This window comes from Larus michahellis, chromosome 1, assembly GCF_964199755.1.
Source record: "Larus michahellis chromosome 1, bLarMic1.1, whole genome shotgun sequence".
In the NCBI taxonomy this organism is placed as follows: domain Eukaryota; kingdom Metazoa; phylum Chordata; class Aves; order Charadriiformes; family Laridae; genus Larus; species Larus michahellis.
Window position 1 is genome coordinate 151,344,155 of NC_133896.1, and position 12,681 is coordinate 151,356,835.

A 12,681-nucleotide genomic window follows, 5' to 3' on the forward strand; every position below is an offset into this window, starting at 1 on the left:
TGCTCTGCAGCTGCTGAGGTCATGGCTCTCTTGGCACTACTTACAGACGTTAGTGGTCTTGAGGTGCAGTGGCTTCTCTTCTAAATATAAATAAAGAAAAGTTTGGATTGGTTATGCGCTCATCCTGTGCCTCACTAAAAAGCAGCAGTGACTTTGTTCTCCTTTCCCCAGAGAGCTGCCTTGTTGCACGTCTTTGGTTCTGTCAGACACCAAAGTTAAATCTGGTGCCTTGTTAATGAGATCCGCTTTGATGAACAAGCCTTCCCTCCTTCATTGCATGAAGGTTTCAAACGAGCTCACCTGTGAATGAAGTGTGGAGAGGGGGAGGTGGCTTCGGCAGGAGCACAGGCGACTGTGATGGGACCCGAAAGCCGTAACACAAAACCAGGCAATTTTTTTTTACTCAGAAAAAGGTTTAAGAAAGAGACAGATGAGGCGTAATTGAGACAGAAGGATGTTGATTTCATGGTTTATTGTCACATTAAAAAAGTAATCTTACTGATGAATTAATATTTGCTTTTTAATATAAAAGTGCTTATTCTTACAAATCCTTAAGGCTCATTCTGTTACATTACAGTAGGATTTTTCACCATCCCAGAAACTGTGCTACATGAGTTTTATATGAACTGTGGACATAGCAAAATCTCCAAACAGTAAAACAAGTCATTAATAATTTCATTGCCTTTGTACGCATGAACCTGTTTAATTGTGTAACATAATTTAACATGAAAACAAACAAAAGCAAAATTTTCTCGTATTTTCTAGTTTGACTTGTAACTGATCCCCAGAAGGTCCCTATTTTGCTTGAGCAAATGGAACAAATACAACTGGTTTTGAATCTCAATTTTTTACTGGTACAGCAAAAAGAAAGGAGTGAGACAGAGGAGCATTACAGATGTAGTGTTTACCCTATGTTTCTCACTAACGAGAAAAGGAATGACTACCAAGCACAAGTACTGTTCATACGTGATATATTTATTTTTGTAATGTCCCTATGTTGTAGTTTTACTCAGGTAAAGCTCCCACCGAAGCCAATGTGAGTCTCGCCTGAGGGAGGAATAAGACCAGGGCTCTCATGGGGAACATTTTAGATTACGTAGTTTGTTATTTTTTTGTCTCACAATGGAAGAATGAAATAGCTAGAAGTTACTAAAGCTCTTGTTGTTTGTATTGGTCACAAATGGAATATGATTTCTGGCATATACTATGATACACAGATAAGAGTATACCATATTTACTTTTAATCATAATTAGAGCTATATTAGTTGGATGGGCAGTGATTTTGCTATTTCTACCTACATTTTAGATATCTACTTACTGTAAAAGACCAGGGTTTTTTTTTGTCAATAATTGGGTCAAAATGCAGTAACTAAAAGAAATACCTAATGCAAAAGATCAAAATAATTTAAAGTATTCTGGCGCAAGGGGGGAAATGCTAACTGATCTAATAAATAAGGCAGTTTAAAGCATTTTGTGGCTGCTACTGTGATATATGTACATACTTTACAGCATAAATTACTGTACAGAATACTCCGTTTATTAACCTGTGTAAACAATATTGCCTGCTGTATGGGGACATATTGTGGGATTATGCTCATTGGGAAGATAAACGGCTGCAGCTTTGGCTGGGTGGGGGAGGCCTCGGATAGCACACCCTCAGAGAGAAACAGGAGCGATATTTTATGAGCTGCAAATAAAGCCATCCCGACTCAAATCATTTTACAAAAAAACCTGCTGACGTTTGTTGCCGTAAACGAAACATGGAAATGAATCTTTGCGGTTTGTTACAAAAATAATTCTGGTCATAAGCTGATCTTCGCCCACCTCGTCCGGCCAGGGACCCTCGCTTACAAGTTCGCTACGTGAAAAGGGGGACCGCCACATCGCCTCTTCGGCCACTGGTGCTACGTGCAGCATGGGAAACGGGGAGGGAATTAGGACTACTGCGATTATTGCAACTGGCTGGAGAAGTAATGACAAATTTAAGCATCCTGTTATTTTGGCCGCCCTGTGCTCTCTTCCCGGCTTGTTTGTTTCCCCCACCCACTGGGAGCATGGTTTGGTTTTGGCTTCTGCATGGTGGCAACTCCATGGAAGAGAGTCTCTGTAGGATGCCTACCACAACGTGGCCCTGGTCAGCGGACACCACCGCAGTCCAGGTTTCCATTAATAATATGCCCAGGGAGGCAGGGAGTTGCCGCAAGATGTGTGTGTGCGCAGACATGATTTATTACACCAGTTATCGTCTCCATCTGCCATGGAGTGATGTCCCTGCGCAGGAGGACCAGGGGTTAACCTTGGGCTACCCGGAGAGCAGGTCTCACACCGCCTGGCTCCACTGCCTCGGCTCCTGCTTCTCCTGTTGCCCTCCACGGAAAGATAGAGACTACCAATGGCACGACAAGCACACCTTGACCCATCTGCTCTGAAGCTCTCAATGCAACGCCGCTCTTTCTGCCACCACTGACAGCAAGGGATGCTGCCTGGCCAGCCTGAGGAGCTCCTACGGGACTGCTGGTCCACAGGCAGGCTTTAGGTGGCCCTGGGTGGCCTACAGGCTGTTCATCGTGGATAAAATTGCCATTTTCATGTAATGAATTGAAAAATGCTGTTGAATTTCCATAAAAAAGAGTAATATTGGCCTCATGTGGTCTCACAGCCAATCTCATCTCTTTCGCCATCTACAGAAAAAATGTTTCTTCTGTTTACAGGAAGCCAGCTCTACTTCCAGACTACATATGGGAAAAGTGCCTGCAAAGGTTTAGTAAACTGTAAAATATATTTTGATATTTCAGTAATCTCAATAGAAGAAAGGTGCACATTCAGTCCTCGAGGAACTGCTGAATTCTTTGGATTTGGGCCCAGTGAATTAGAGAGTGGGCAAGAGGTGGTCCAAGTCTAAAATGTATGCTTTAAACATCTCAGAAATAAAGGTACTTACTGCATACCTATTTTCCGGTATATCTAATCTCTCCCAATATGATCTCAGCCCCATCCTGCACCAGCACATCCTAAGATATTTACCAATATCAGCGGGCACTCTCGTTAGCAATAGGTATGATTGTAAACCTGAGGTGGGATTTATAGCACCTCTATACCTGATCTCATCACCTAAATTCCCTTTGTAGCCAGCGGACAGAAACAAGCACTTCTGGGGTGGGATTCACTGTGCTTATTTTAGGCCTTCAGTACAAGATGAGGTGAATCCCAACTTCTGTGTTTAAATCAGGACCTTTTTTCTCTCCCACTGCACCTTCTCTTTCTATTTAACCCCAGTGAATTGTTACAAGGCTGAGTGTGTGTCCTCAATGGCCTACAAAAAGTCCTTGCACAGGTGTGAGACCATCAGTTCCTGCTGGTTCTACCCCAGGGCCATAAAGCGGCAATGCTCATTCAAGCAGATCAGTAACACAGTGGTGCTGGGCCAGGAGATGCTGCTGTTTCACACAGGGTGAGTCACCTGTGCTGAGGGCTTTCCATCCCCAGATTCCTGGTCTCTCCCATCCGCCTTCTGACGCAAAGCAGAAGAGCTGGTCAGAAATTGTGCGTGGAGCCATCAGCACTCACTGTCTCTTCCTTCAGGAAGGAACTGAACTCTCTTGCTACGAATAATGGGAGAATGTGGGTGCCAGTTCCACGGGTGGGGTGGGAATGAGAAGAAAGCAGAAAGGTCCTAAGCTGCTTGGAGCAGCTCTGCATTGCCCTCTGTCTTTTTTCCTGTGAGTAATTTCAGCTCTACCTTGTCGTACATGTCAGAAGCCCAGTCTGGGAGATGGGGTTGAGGAAGAAAATGTCTAGAACTGCAGGAAGAGCCGACTGTGGGCCAGGAAGGTAAAATGACAGGCTGAGGAGATAAAAAATAAATTATTCATCATGACACAAATTACCTACATGTGATTTGCTGGGGAAAGCCAGAAGTCCCATCTTCCCATACAGCACCTTATGCAAATGGTCAGGCTTGTTTGTCATGGGTGAAGGCAGATCCCCAAAGGGACCTTGACATCCAGAGGGACCTTAACAGACTTGAGGAGAAGACCCACCTGAAGCTCATGAGGTTCAACAAGGCCAAGCTCAAGGTCCTGCACCTGGGTTGGATCAAGCCCCAGTATCAAGATAGGGGATGTACTGATTGCATGGACCTGTTGGAGCGGGTCCAGAGGAGGGCCACAAAAAAGATCAGAAGCATAGAACATCTCTCCTATGAGGACAGGCTGAGAGAACTGGGGTTGTTCAGCCTGAAGAAGGCTTTGGAGAGACCTTATTACGACCTTTTCAATACTTGAAGAAGGCTTATAAGAAAGACGGAGAAAGACTTTTTACTGGGGTCTGCAGTGACAGGACAAAGGGCAACAGTTTTCAACTCAAAGAGGGTAGGTTTAGATTGGACATAAGGAAGATATTTTTTATGATGAGGGTGGTGAGGCACTGGAACAGGTTGCCCAGAGAAGCTGTGGATGCCTCATCCCTGGAAGTGTCCAAGCCCAGTTTGAGCAGCCTGGTCTAGTGGGAGGCATCCCTGCCCATGGCAGGGGGTTGGAACTAGATGATCTTTAAGGTCCCTTCCAACCCAAACCATTCTCTGACTCTTTGATTCCATGATAAATCTAAACTGCAAATGAAAATATCCTTTTTTAATACAAATATTTTCCAAAATGGAAATGAGAAAAAGACTAAGAAGGGCCTGTCCTTTGGCAAATGTTATCTATGTCTAGCTTGTTCCAGCAGGAAGTGTTTCCTTTCATGTCTGTTGGCAGGGTGAGAATTCCATATCTAAGAATGCCAAGTGGAGGAGAAAAGGATAACTAGTGCTAAGGAAGAAAGGATTTGTTAGTATTGCCTGAATAACATGAACAGCAATGGAAATATTTTGTTGATTTGACTCATGTTTGATCCTTGGTGAAATGCTTTATTGATGACTTCTAGAGGTAACATCTCAGAACAGAGCTGGGATTTGATCTGAGGATGCTGGCTAATGATGGTGTGATTTGGGAAGGAAACTCCATGAATATATCTCTGACTTCCCGGCTCAGTTACTGGTAATGTGCATCACAGACAGGCACGTACTTTGTTATGAGAGAGACTTTTTTTTAAAAAATGTTTTGTTAAGTGACCAGTCCTCTCTGCAATGCACCATTCTAAAAGAAAAATTCCATTGATTTAAAGTTATTTGAATATGGATTTGGAATAACAAATGAATACTTCCGAGGCTGTTATGAGAAACACACTTGGTACAACTGGGGCGGCAAATTTCTTTCACAGAAACACAAAGTGGTTCAAAGACATAAAAAGGTTTGAAATTCTTAGGATGGCTACACAGCACTTGGTTAACCTATGGTGTTTGTCCCATTATGTACTGTTGTGATTCTTCCTCTCTACCAGGATCAAAGTTATAGATACTCTGGGAACAGCAATTTCACCTAGGCTCTCACTCCCCTCAGCGCTAAGCAGACGTTCTATATACTCTGGCGCTTACATTGAGAGCTTCCATGGTATTTAAGGATTTTGAGGGTCTTGTAGCTCTGGACTCGGGGGTGAAATTCATCCAGTGTACTTAGCAGTTTTTTCCATAGCTCTTCTACAGCACTTTCCTTCTGAGGATACAAAGTGATTTGCAAACATTAATTAATTCTCATAAAGCCCTATGAGGCAGATAAGTGTTAAGTATCCCCGTGTTAGTACATATGGGAAACATGAGACCTGAGTGCCTTATGATCCATGCTATTCTCTATATTCACTCCCAAAAAAGGAATATCTGCCTTGGGACAGAGGGAATCCCCATTTTTTCGTCATTCTCTTGTTTTCCTTGTACCCTTTGGAATCTGTCAAGGTCAGCAGGGATGAGACTGGGATCCAAGCTACAGCAAGTGAGATTCAAGCTATGCAGATGGCAAAAGAGAGGGAGCCTTGCTGTATTTGCTGCTGGTTTTGTGGGGGAAAGCAAGGGCCTTTATGCAACCTGTGGGTACCTGCTAGATGCTCCAGCACCCCATTTGAAAGGCGGCTTGAGCTTGAAGAAATAGCCCCATCTGAATCCCACCCATTTCGCTGAGGAAAACCATAGTCTTTTTGAAAGAATGATGGAGTCTTGGACGCTCCAAATCTTAGTGTTTTTCCTCTATGTAGCTCTAGTGTGGTAAGCACAAACAGGGCCTAAACTGACTTTCCCAGTTTAGAATCAGGGACTCATCTAGGTTGGAAGGGACCTTTCAGATCATTGAGTCCAACTGTAAATGTAATGCTGCCAAAACCATCACTAAACCATGTCCCTCAGCACCACGTCTACACATCTTTTAAGTACTTCCAGGGATGGTGACTCAATCACTTCCCTGGGCAGCCTGTTCCAATGCTTAACAACCCTTTTTCCTACTACCCAGTCTAAACCTCCCCTGGGGCAACTTAAGGCTGATTCTTCTTGTCCTATCACCTGTTACTTGGGAGAAGAGACCGACCCCCACCTGGCTACAGCCTCCTTTCAGGTAGTTGCAGAGAGCGATAAGGTCTCCCCTCAGCCTCCTTTTCTCCAGGCTGAACAACCCCAGCTCCCTCAGCTGCTCCTCATGAGACTTGTGCTCCAGACCCCTCACCAGCTTCATTGCCCTTCTCTGGACCCGCTCCAGCACCTCAGTGTCTTTCTTGTGGTGAGGGGCCCAAAACTGGATGCAGTACTTGAGATGCAGCCTCACCAGTTTGTTAACCTTAAAAATAATTTACAGCATGGCAACTGGTAATGCTGGAAATGGAGTCTTGGCCTTATTAAGGGCAAATGGCAGCTTTATGAGAGACTGAAATTTTCATGCTAACAATATTGGGTGAGAGACATTGTTCACCCTTTTTCGAGACAGACTAGACATAAGATCATCCAAATGCTTTTCTGAATGCATTCTGACAAATTTATCTGTGGTTACATGCCTTCCCAGCCCTCGGTGCACAGCACATAAGCTAATGTAACAGTTATAATTATGATAGTGATTAGACCTACCAGGCCTTTTAAGACATGAATATCAGACTAATTCTCTAGTTTCAAACACAATGAGTTCAAATATGTGATGTAAATGCTAACAAAAAGATACCGAAATGAGAGGCATGTTAGGTCTGCGCCAGCCAAACTTCTATTGTTATCTTAACAAGTCCATATTCTTCAGGCATTGTTTGTATTTCTATTGTGCCAGGAGATTTTATTCTTTAGTTTGAGGATTCTCCCTGAATGGGGGAGGGAAACGTTGCTATCGCTGTGAAAAAGAAACATTTCTTTCTGACATATTAAGCATTAAGAGGATTATGTAAAGTCAAGGCATATTGCAGAAGGAGATGTTCTTAATATAGTTTTGACCATGAACCCATGACCCTCCAGAAAATTTAGGAGAGTTAAAAAACCTATTGCTTTGACAATCTTTTCATTTTAAAAAAATCTTCTTGTAAAAACCTCAAGGAATTCATCCACTGTTATTTACATAAAATTCAACCTTTCCTGCTTAAAATCATGAATCATTCAATGTCACATCTGCAGGATATCTGAGGCAGATGCCATTAATCCAAGTCATTTTGCAAATTCCAATTTCATTTGGATTAAAACCTACAACTAAGTCAGTGAGTAGTATATACTGTACATGCGTTAAGGCTGGTGACTACTAAAGTCTCTTGGGTAGATAAACTAAGCACAGATTAGCCAGGTCTAAGTATATGTCCTCATCTAGGGGAAAAAAGATATCCTGACATTTCAGTGATGTAGATTTGAATCAGTAGCCATGAAAAATGGTTGGACATTTGTATTACAAAAGAGATACTATGGCACAGTCCCAAAGGTGCATTTCTTATAAATTAATTAGCTGCACAAATTATTTTGATAACAGTTACTGCACTTCTGAGGTGATATGGCTGCTCAGTGATGAGTACTTGATGATCAATGGTAGGCACTAGTAATATCCTTCATGCTGAGTGACTTTTATTACTATTTAGATTTACAGTATATACATATGTGTTTGTATCTACATTTAGGGCTTGATCTTCTTAACCTCCTTTACCTAAGGTCCTCTGTTCACTATAATCTCTTCCTTTGGAGCCCTGTGATATTTGGATAAAAGAAATGGGCAAACAAGGGGTTGGGATATCCTGCCATGCAACAAGGAGGACTATGCTCAGCTTTTGGCCACACTCGAACCTCTGCATATGCTTTGTTCTTACCTGTCACTCATACCACCGTGGAATACTATAAAGGATTAAGGCCAAGGGGTCTGTATGATCTTGCTGTCTGTGAGGATCCTATAGGCTGCTGTTTCTTGCATCCACCTGCAATACATGGTTCCTTTGAATCCGTTCCCACTGCTTTACCAACCCTGACTGATTCAGAAGCCTCTGTTTGTAAGCAAACCTCTCCCTCCAGGCACAATCCTTCTGGATTTGTACAGAATGACTTCTTTCCCAAAATGAACCCGAACATTGGTATGGTGTAAAGAAGCCTGCATGCTCCTGGACTTTTACAACACATTAAAACAAGACAGGGTCTTTCATGGAGCCTCAAAGAAGGACAGTCTGCTCTGGTCCCATCCAGAACACACGGAGCACCTTCAACTCATGGTGAAGTGCCTAAGACTATTCAGGTTCTTAAGGTGGAGCATATGCTTAACTGGACCAGACCTAAAAGCCACATGCATTTTTCCAGACCAGGCCCTAAGAAGATGAAATGAAGTATTTGTTGTCACCATGCCACATTCAGTCATCTAAAGACCAGCAACTGTATACAGCGAACAGTCTGCACAAGAGAGTATTCTAAATTACCTCACCAAAATAGTATAGCTGCAAGAAACCCTATGGAGAGAAGGCCAAACCCTCTAATTCTTTTATATATCTAGTTGGTTTAAATGGCTGCTATTTCATCCTGTTACACCACCAGAAGTTAAGGCTCAGTGTGCTCACCAGACAACACAGATGATGCCAGCACAAAAACTAAACCCCAATGTTTTTCCATGGAAGCAATGGGTATTTTAGCTGGAATAATTCAATTTAAGAACAATGTACAGGAAAGGACAATCATCTACAAGAGATCCTTAGTACTCGGAAATGTTACAACAGGACAGCATTAATTCTTGCGTTTCTTTGAAGTTTCTTGACATATTACATCCATACAAAGAGTTCATAGTGATTAAGAAAAATATCCCGATCTTAGTAAAATAAACATGCTTCGAAGTTCCATATTTGAAACTCAAATGCCACATGTGCAATAAAACTAAACTCCATTTAAGGCAAGTAATATATGTCACTTCTAAAATTTCTCAACATTAAATAGCAGTAAGGGCTCCCAAACCCCCAAACTTATCTGAAGATAAACATCATAGGCACCATCAAAGAAAACAGAAGCTAATCTGACTGGAGTTTCACTTTCCTGATCTGAGGAGAAATCCCACAGTACCTTCATACGGTATTGAAGCAGCTGACAGAATCCGTTGCTACTAGTCTGGTAAATCACAACAGACTTCCACAGCCAGAGATCAGGCAAGTGATAAACGGAAAGGCACCGATCAAGTTCTCCATGATACTTGTGACCAAACAAATTGTGTTCCTTCTGGGGTGGGTGACAGCCAGAGTTAAGAGTGACGGGAGGACTTGGAGGATGTGTATTTTGTCATTTAAAGGCAGGTCTGTGTTCACTCCTAAAGCCGTAACGCTCAAGTCTGCGCTGAGGTGACCACAGTCTGAGCTCAGGACTTCTCTTGAGGGGGAAGAATCGGAGCACCAACGGGCACATAAATATTAGCCCAGGATGGTTTGGGGCCGAGCAGTCCCTCGGTAGCCACCCCACTGAGCTGCTTCAAAGGGTGAATGCTCTAAGTCTGAGCATTAGCTGGAGTTATGGTAAGCAGCCTCGGCAAAATAATGCAGGTACGTGGGGCTCAGTGTGCTCCCAAGCCCACTCTTTGCCATGGGCTACATATCACCTGTGTTACCAACGATGTTTTACTGAGAAAACATGCCGCATTGTTTGGTATCTTTTTTTTCAAAGTGCAGCTCTTCAAAAATGGGGGAGGAAAAAAAAAGACAGCAAGGACCAATCAATCAAACACTGGTATCAGTGGCTACTTCTACTTGTATCTTCTATTGAAAGAGTCTTTTGTATTCACTTTTCCTTAATATATAAGTAAAATAGATTAGAAAACAACAATCAAAGGGTCCAAGCAGCGACTTGGATAAGAACCGTCCATTGAAAGTCACCAGAGCTGCTGACTTGAGCAAAGGCTGCAAATCTGATTGCAAAAAAAAATATATTTCCGATACAGAAAAAGAAAACTAAATGCAAGAAAACCCCTGAACATGAACAAAAATGCACTGAATGCAAGCACGGTTGATATGAACTGGCCTTGACCTCAGCTGACCCAAATTAAACTCCAATTATTGTGGGATTAATTCTTCTGGCATGAAAAACACAGCCTGTCAACAGGAACTGAAAACATCCCATAAATCAAGAAACGTTAAAGCCTGGTTGAGGATTATGCATGAAGAGTGAGAGGATTACGATAGGAAACAGTTCTTAGCCTGATGAGCAGCAAACTCGGCTTCCCAGATAAAGGAAATTGCATGTAATGCTCCCATACAGCCTAGAAGAAAATGCTGCAAGCTTCTGCTAGATGAAAAAGATATGAAAGTCAAAATCTGTGGGATGAAGCCTTCGCATGCAAAGCCAACAACTGTTATAGATCTCTCTCTGTCTCTCTGTGTGTACACAGCTGAAATTAACACATTTTCTTACTAAGTGGATTGCAGTTTGCCATATTTTTTTCATTTATCTATTCACTGTCAGTAACAGAATGCAATTTTCCACCATCTCTTTTAAGTTCTTGCTATCAACATATCTGTTTTCAGGCTTTTCGCTTGATACTGTAGGTTACACCGTTGGTGAGGAGCTGAACAAGAGGTAAAGTTATTTAAAAAGACATGAGATAAAGAAATGCATGCAATTTGTTGAAACTTACTGCACATGAAGGAATGCTGTTTTTCTCCAACTTAACGTAGACTACACAACCCCTCTGTTGCCCCCATGGGGAAGTAACAGGGAGATAGCACATTAATATTGAAACGCCTGTGACGTGTCCATGCTCGCAGTAAAAGTTCTCCATGTCTGTGATTTGCCCTCATTCATTCCAGTTCAGGAAAGCCCTTGTGTATGTGCTTAAGCTTTGCTGAAGTCAACAGGATTTCAGGACAAGCTTAAAGTTAAGAATTTATTGAGAGCTTTCCTGAATAGGGATCTGTGCTTATTGCACTTGGTTCAACCAACCCATGAGATTTTGGTTTCTGAGTTTTTCAGCACAAGAATAGAAAGGGTACGTTTTGTGCATTAAGATCAGTTCTTTCTAGTGTTTCTAGTGTATGAAAATGTTTGGAGAGTGGTACAGAGCAATTAATTCTGAAGAGACGTCATTGTATATTGTACATATGCACACATACATGTCTACACTCAGAAAAATTTTGCTCGATATTGGAGAAATATTCACCTTTGTTTGGATCAATGCTGTGGTTGACTATTTCTGTAGCACAGTGTCCAGAATAACTGAATTATCCATGAAAGGTATACTGTCCATGTGAATGGCACACAGTCATTATGACAAGTGGGCGCTATTCCGCACCCAGTGAAGTCCTTGTTGAGTGTACTGAACTAAATGCTCCATACTGCTGTGCAAGGTGATAGGCCCCATCAATGCATCCAAGTCGTTAAAAAAATCTACAGGGGAAAAAAAAAATCAGCATCAGAAGAGGGAAGCTGTATTTGCTACTTGTCACCCTTTAATAGATTTTATTCTCTTGCAAATTGAGTCAAGCTGAACATTTCATGGGAATGAAAGTTTAGTGCTGGTGAGATTAATTTTAAAGCCTTGTGGTTCATGATGTTACAGGCTGATGCACAACAATTTTCTTTCCAAAGAACAAAACAGTGAGTTCTTCAGCTTTGCTTTTCATTAATTTCCATTGAGTCTTGATAAAGCAAACATATGCTGGGCAAGATTTTTTTTGAGATTGAGGACAACTAAATCAAAAAGTCTGCACGCAAGTGCCTATCTGTAAATATGCTGGGTACCTAAGCTACTGTGACAGACAAATAGAGGCCCATACAACATGGTCATCCCAGCCTAAAGAGTAATTTGGCTAACTAGCCACTAAGGACTAAATTCAGTGACCTACTTAGAGGCATGCAGTGCCCATTTGAGATGCCCTCAGGCAGTTGATACATACAGCCCAGACTGGCAAATCTAACACAGGATGTACAGGGGACTTCTGGAGTGACAGCGTAGGTGAGGATGCCTCAAGTGGCATTTGGCAGCTATGGTTAAGCAACTGAATTGTATCCCTGTGTCCCCTTCAGGGAGAACCGAACAGCTGTCCAAGCTCTGCTGTTTGTATTGAACAAAGCTCCATCAACTGCAATTGGAGATTGGCCCCCAAACTCATATATACACACCTACACTTAGGTGTCCTCAGTTTTATTTGAATCCTGCCCATGTCCCTGCCTTAAATACATAAATCAGCCTGAAAACCAAGGAATACTTTATCATCAAGTCAGATGCTGAGGCACTTGCTCATGGAAACCAGTTCAGCTGAGAGAAGTTTGCTTTGAAGAGGGAGCGAGGCACCTCGTTCCCATCTGTGTCTGCTCGGATGAGGGGAGGGCTAGGGGTTGTTCATTCCTTCTGC

At 42.4% G+C, this 12,681-nt stretch overlaps 1 protein-coding gene across 2 annotated transcripts in view; it reads right to left on the reverse strand.

Annotated features, from left to right (window-relative positions):
• Positions 1-441: 441 nt before the first annotated feature.
• AFF3 (ALF transcription elongation factor 3) overlaps positions 442-12,681 on the reverse strand; it is a 339,067-nt gene continuing 326,827 nt past the window's right edge. For both annotated transcript variants that reach the window (XM_074609144.1, XM_074609140.1), the window contains exon 21: positions 442-11,713. In XM_074609144.1, the coding sequence (XP_074465245.1) occupies positions 11,592-11,713 (122 nt within the window). In that variant the 3' untranslated portion in view covers positions 442-11,591. The remainder of the gene's footprint in view (positions 11,714-12,681) is intronic.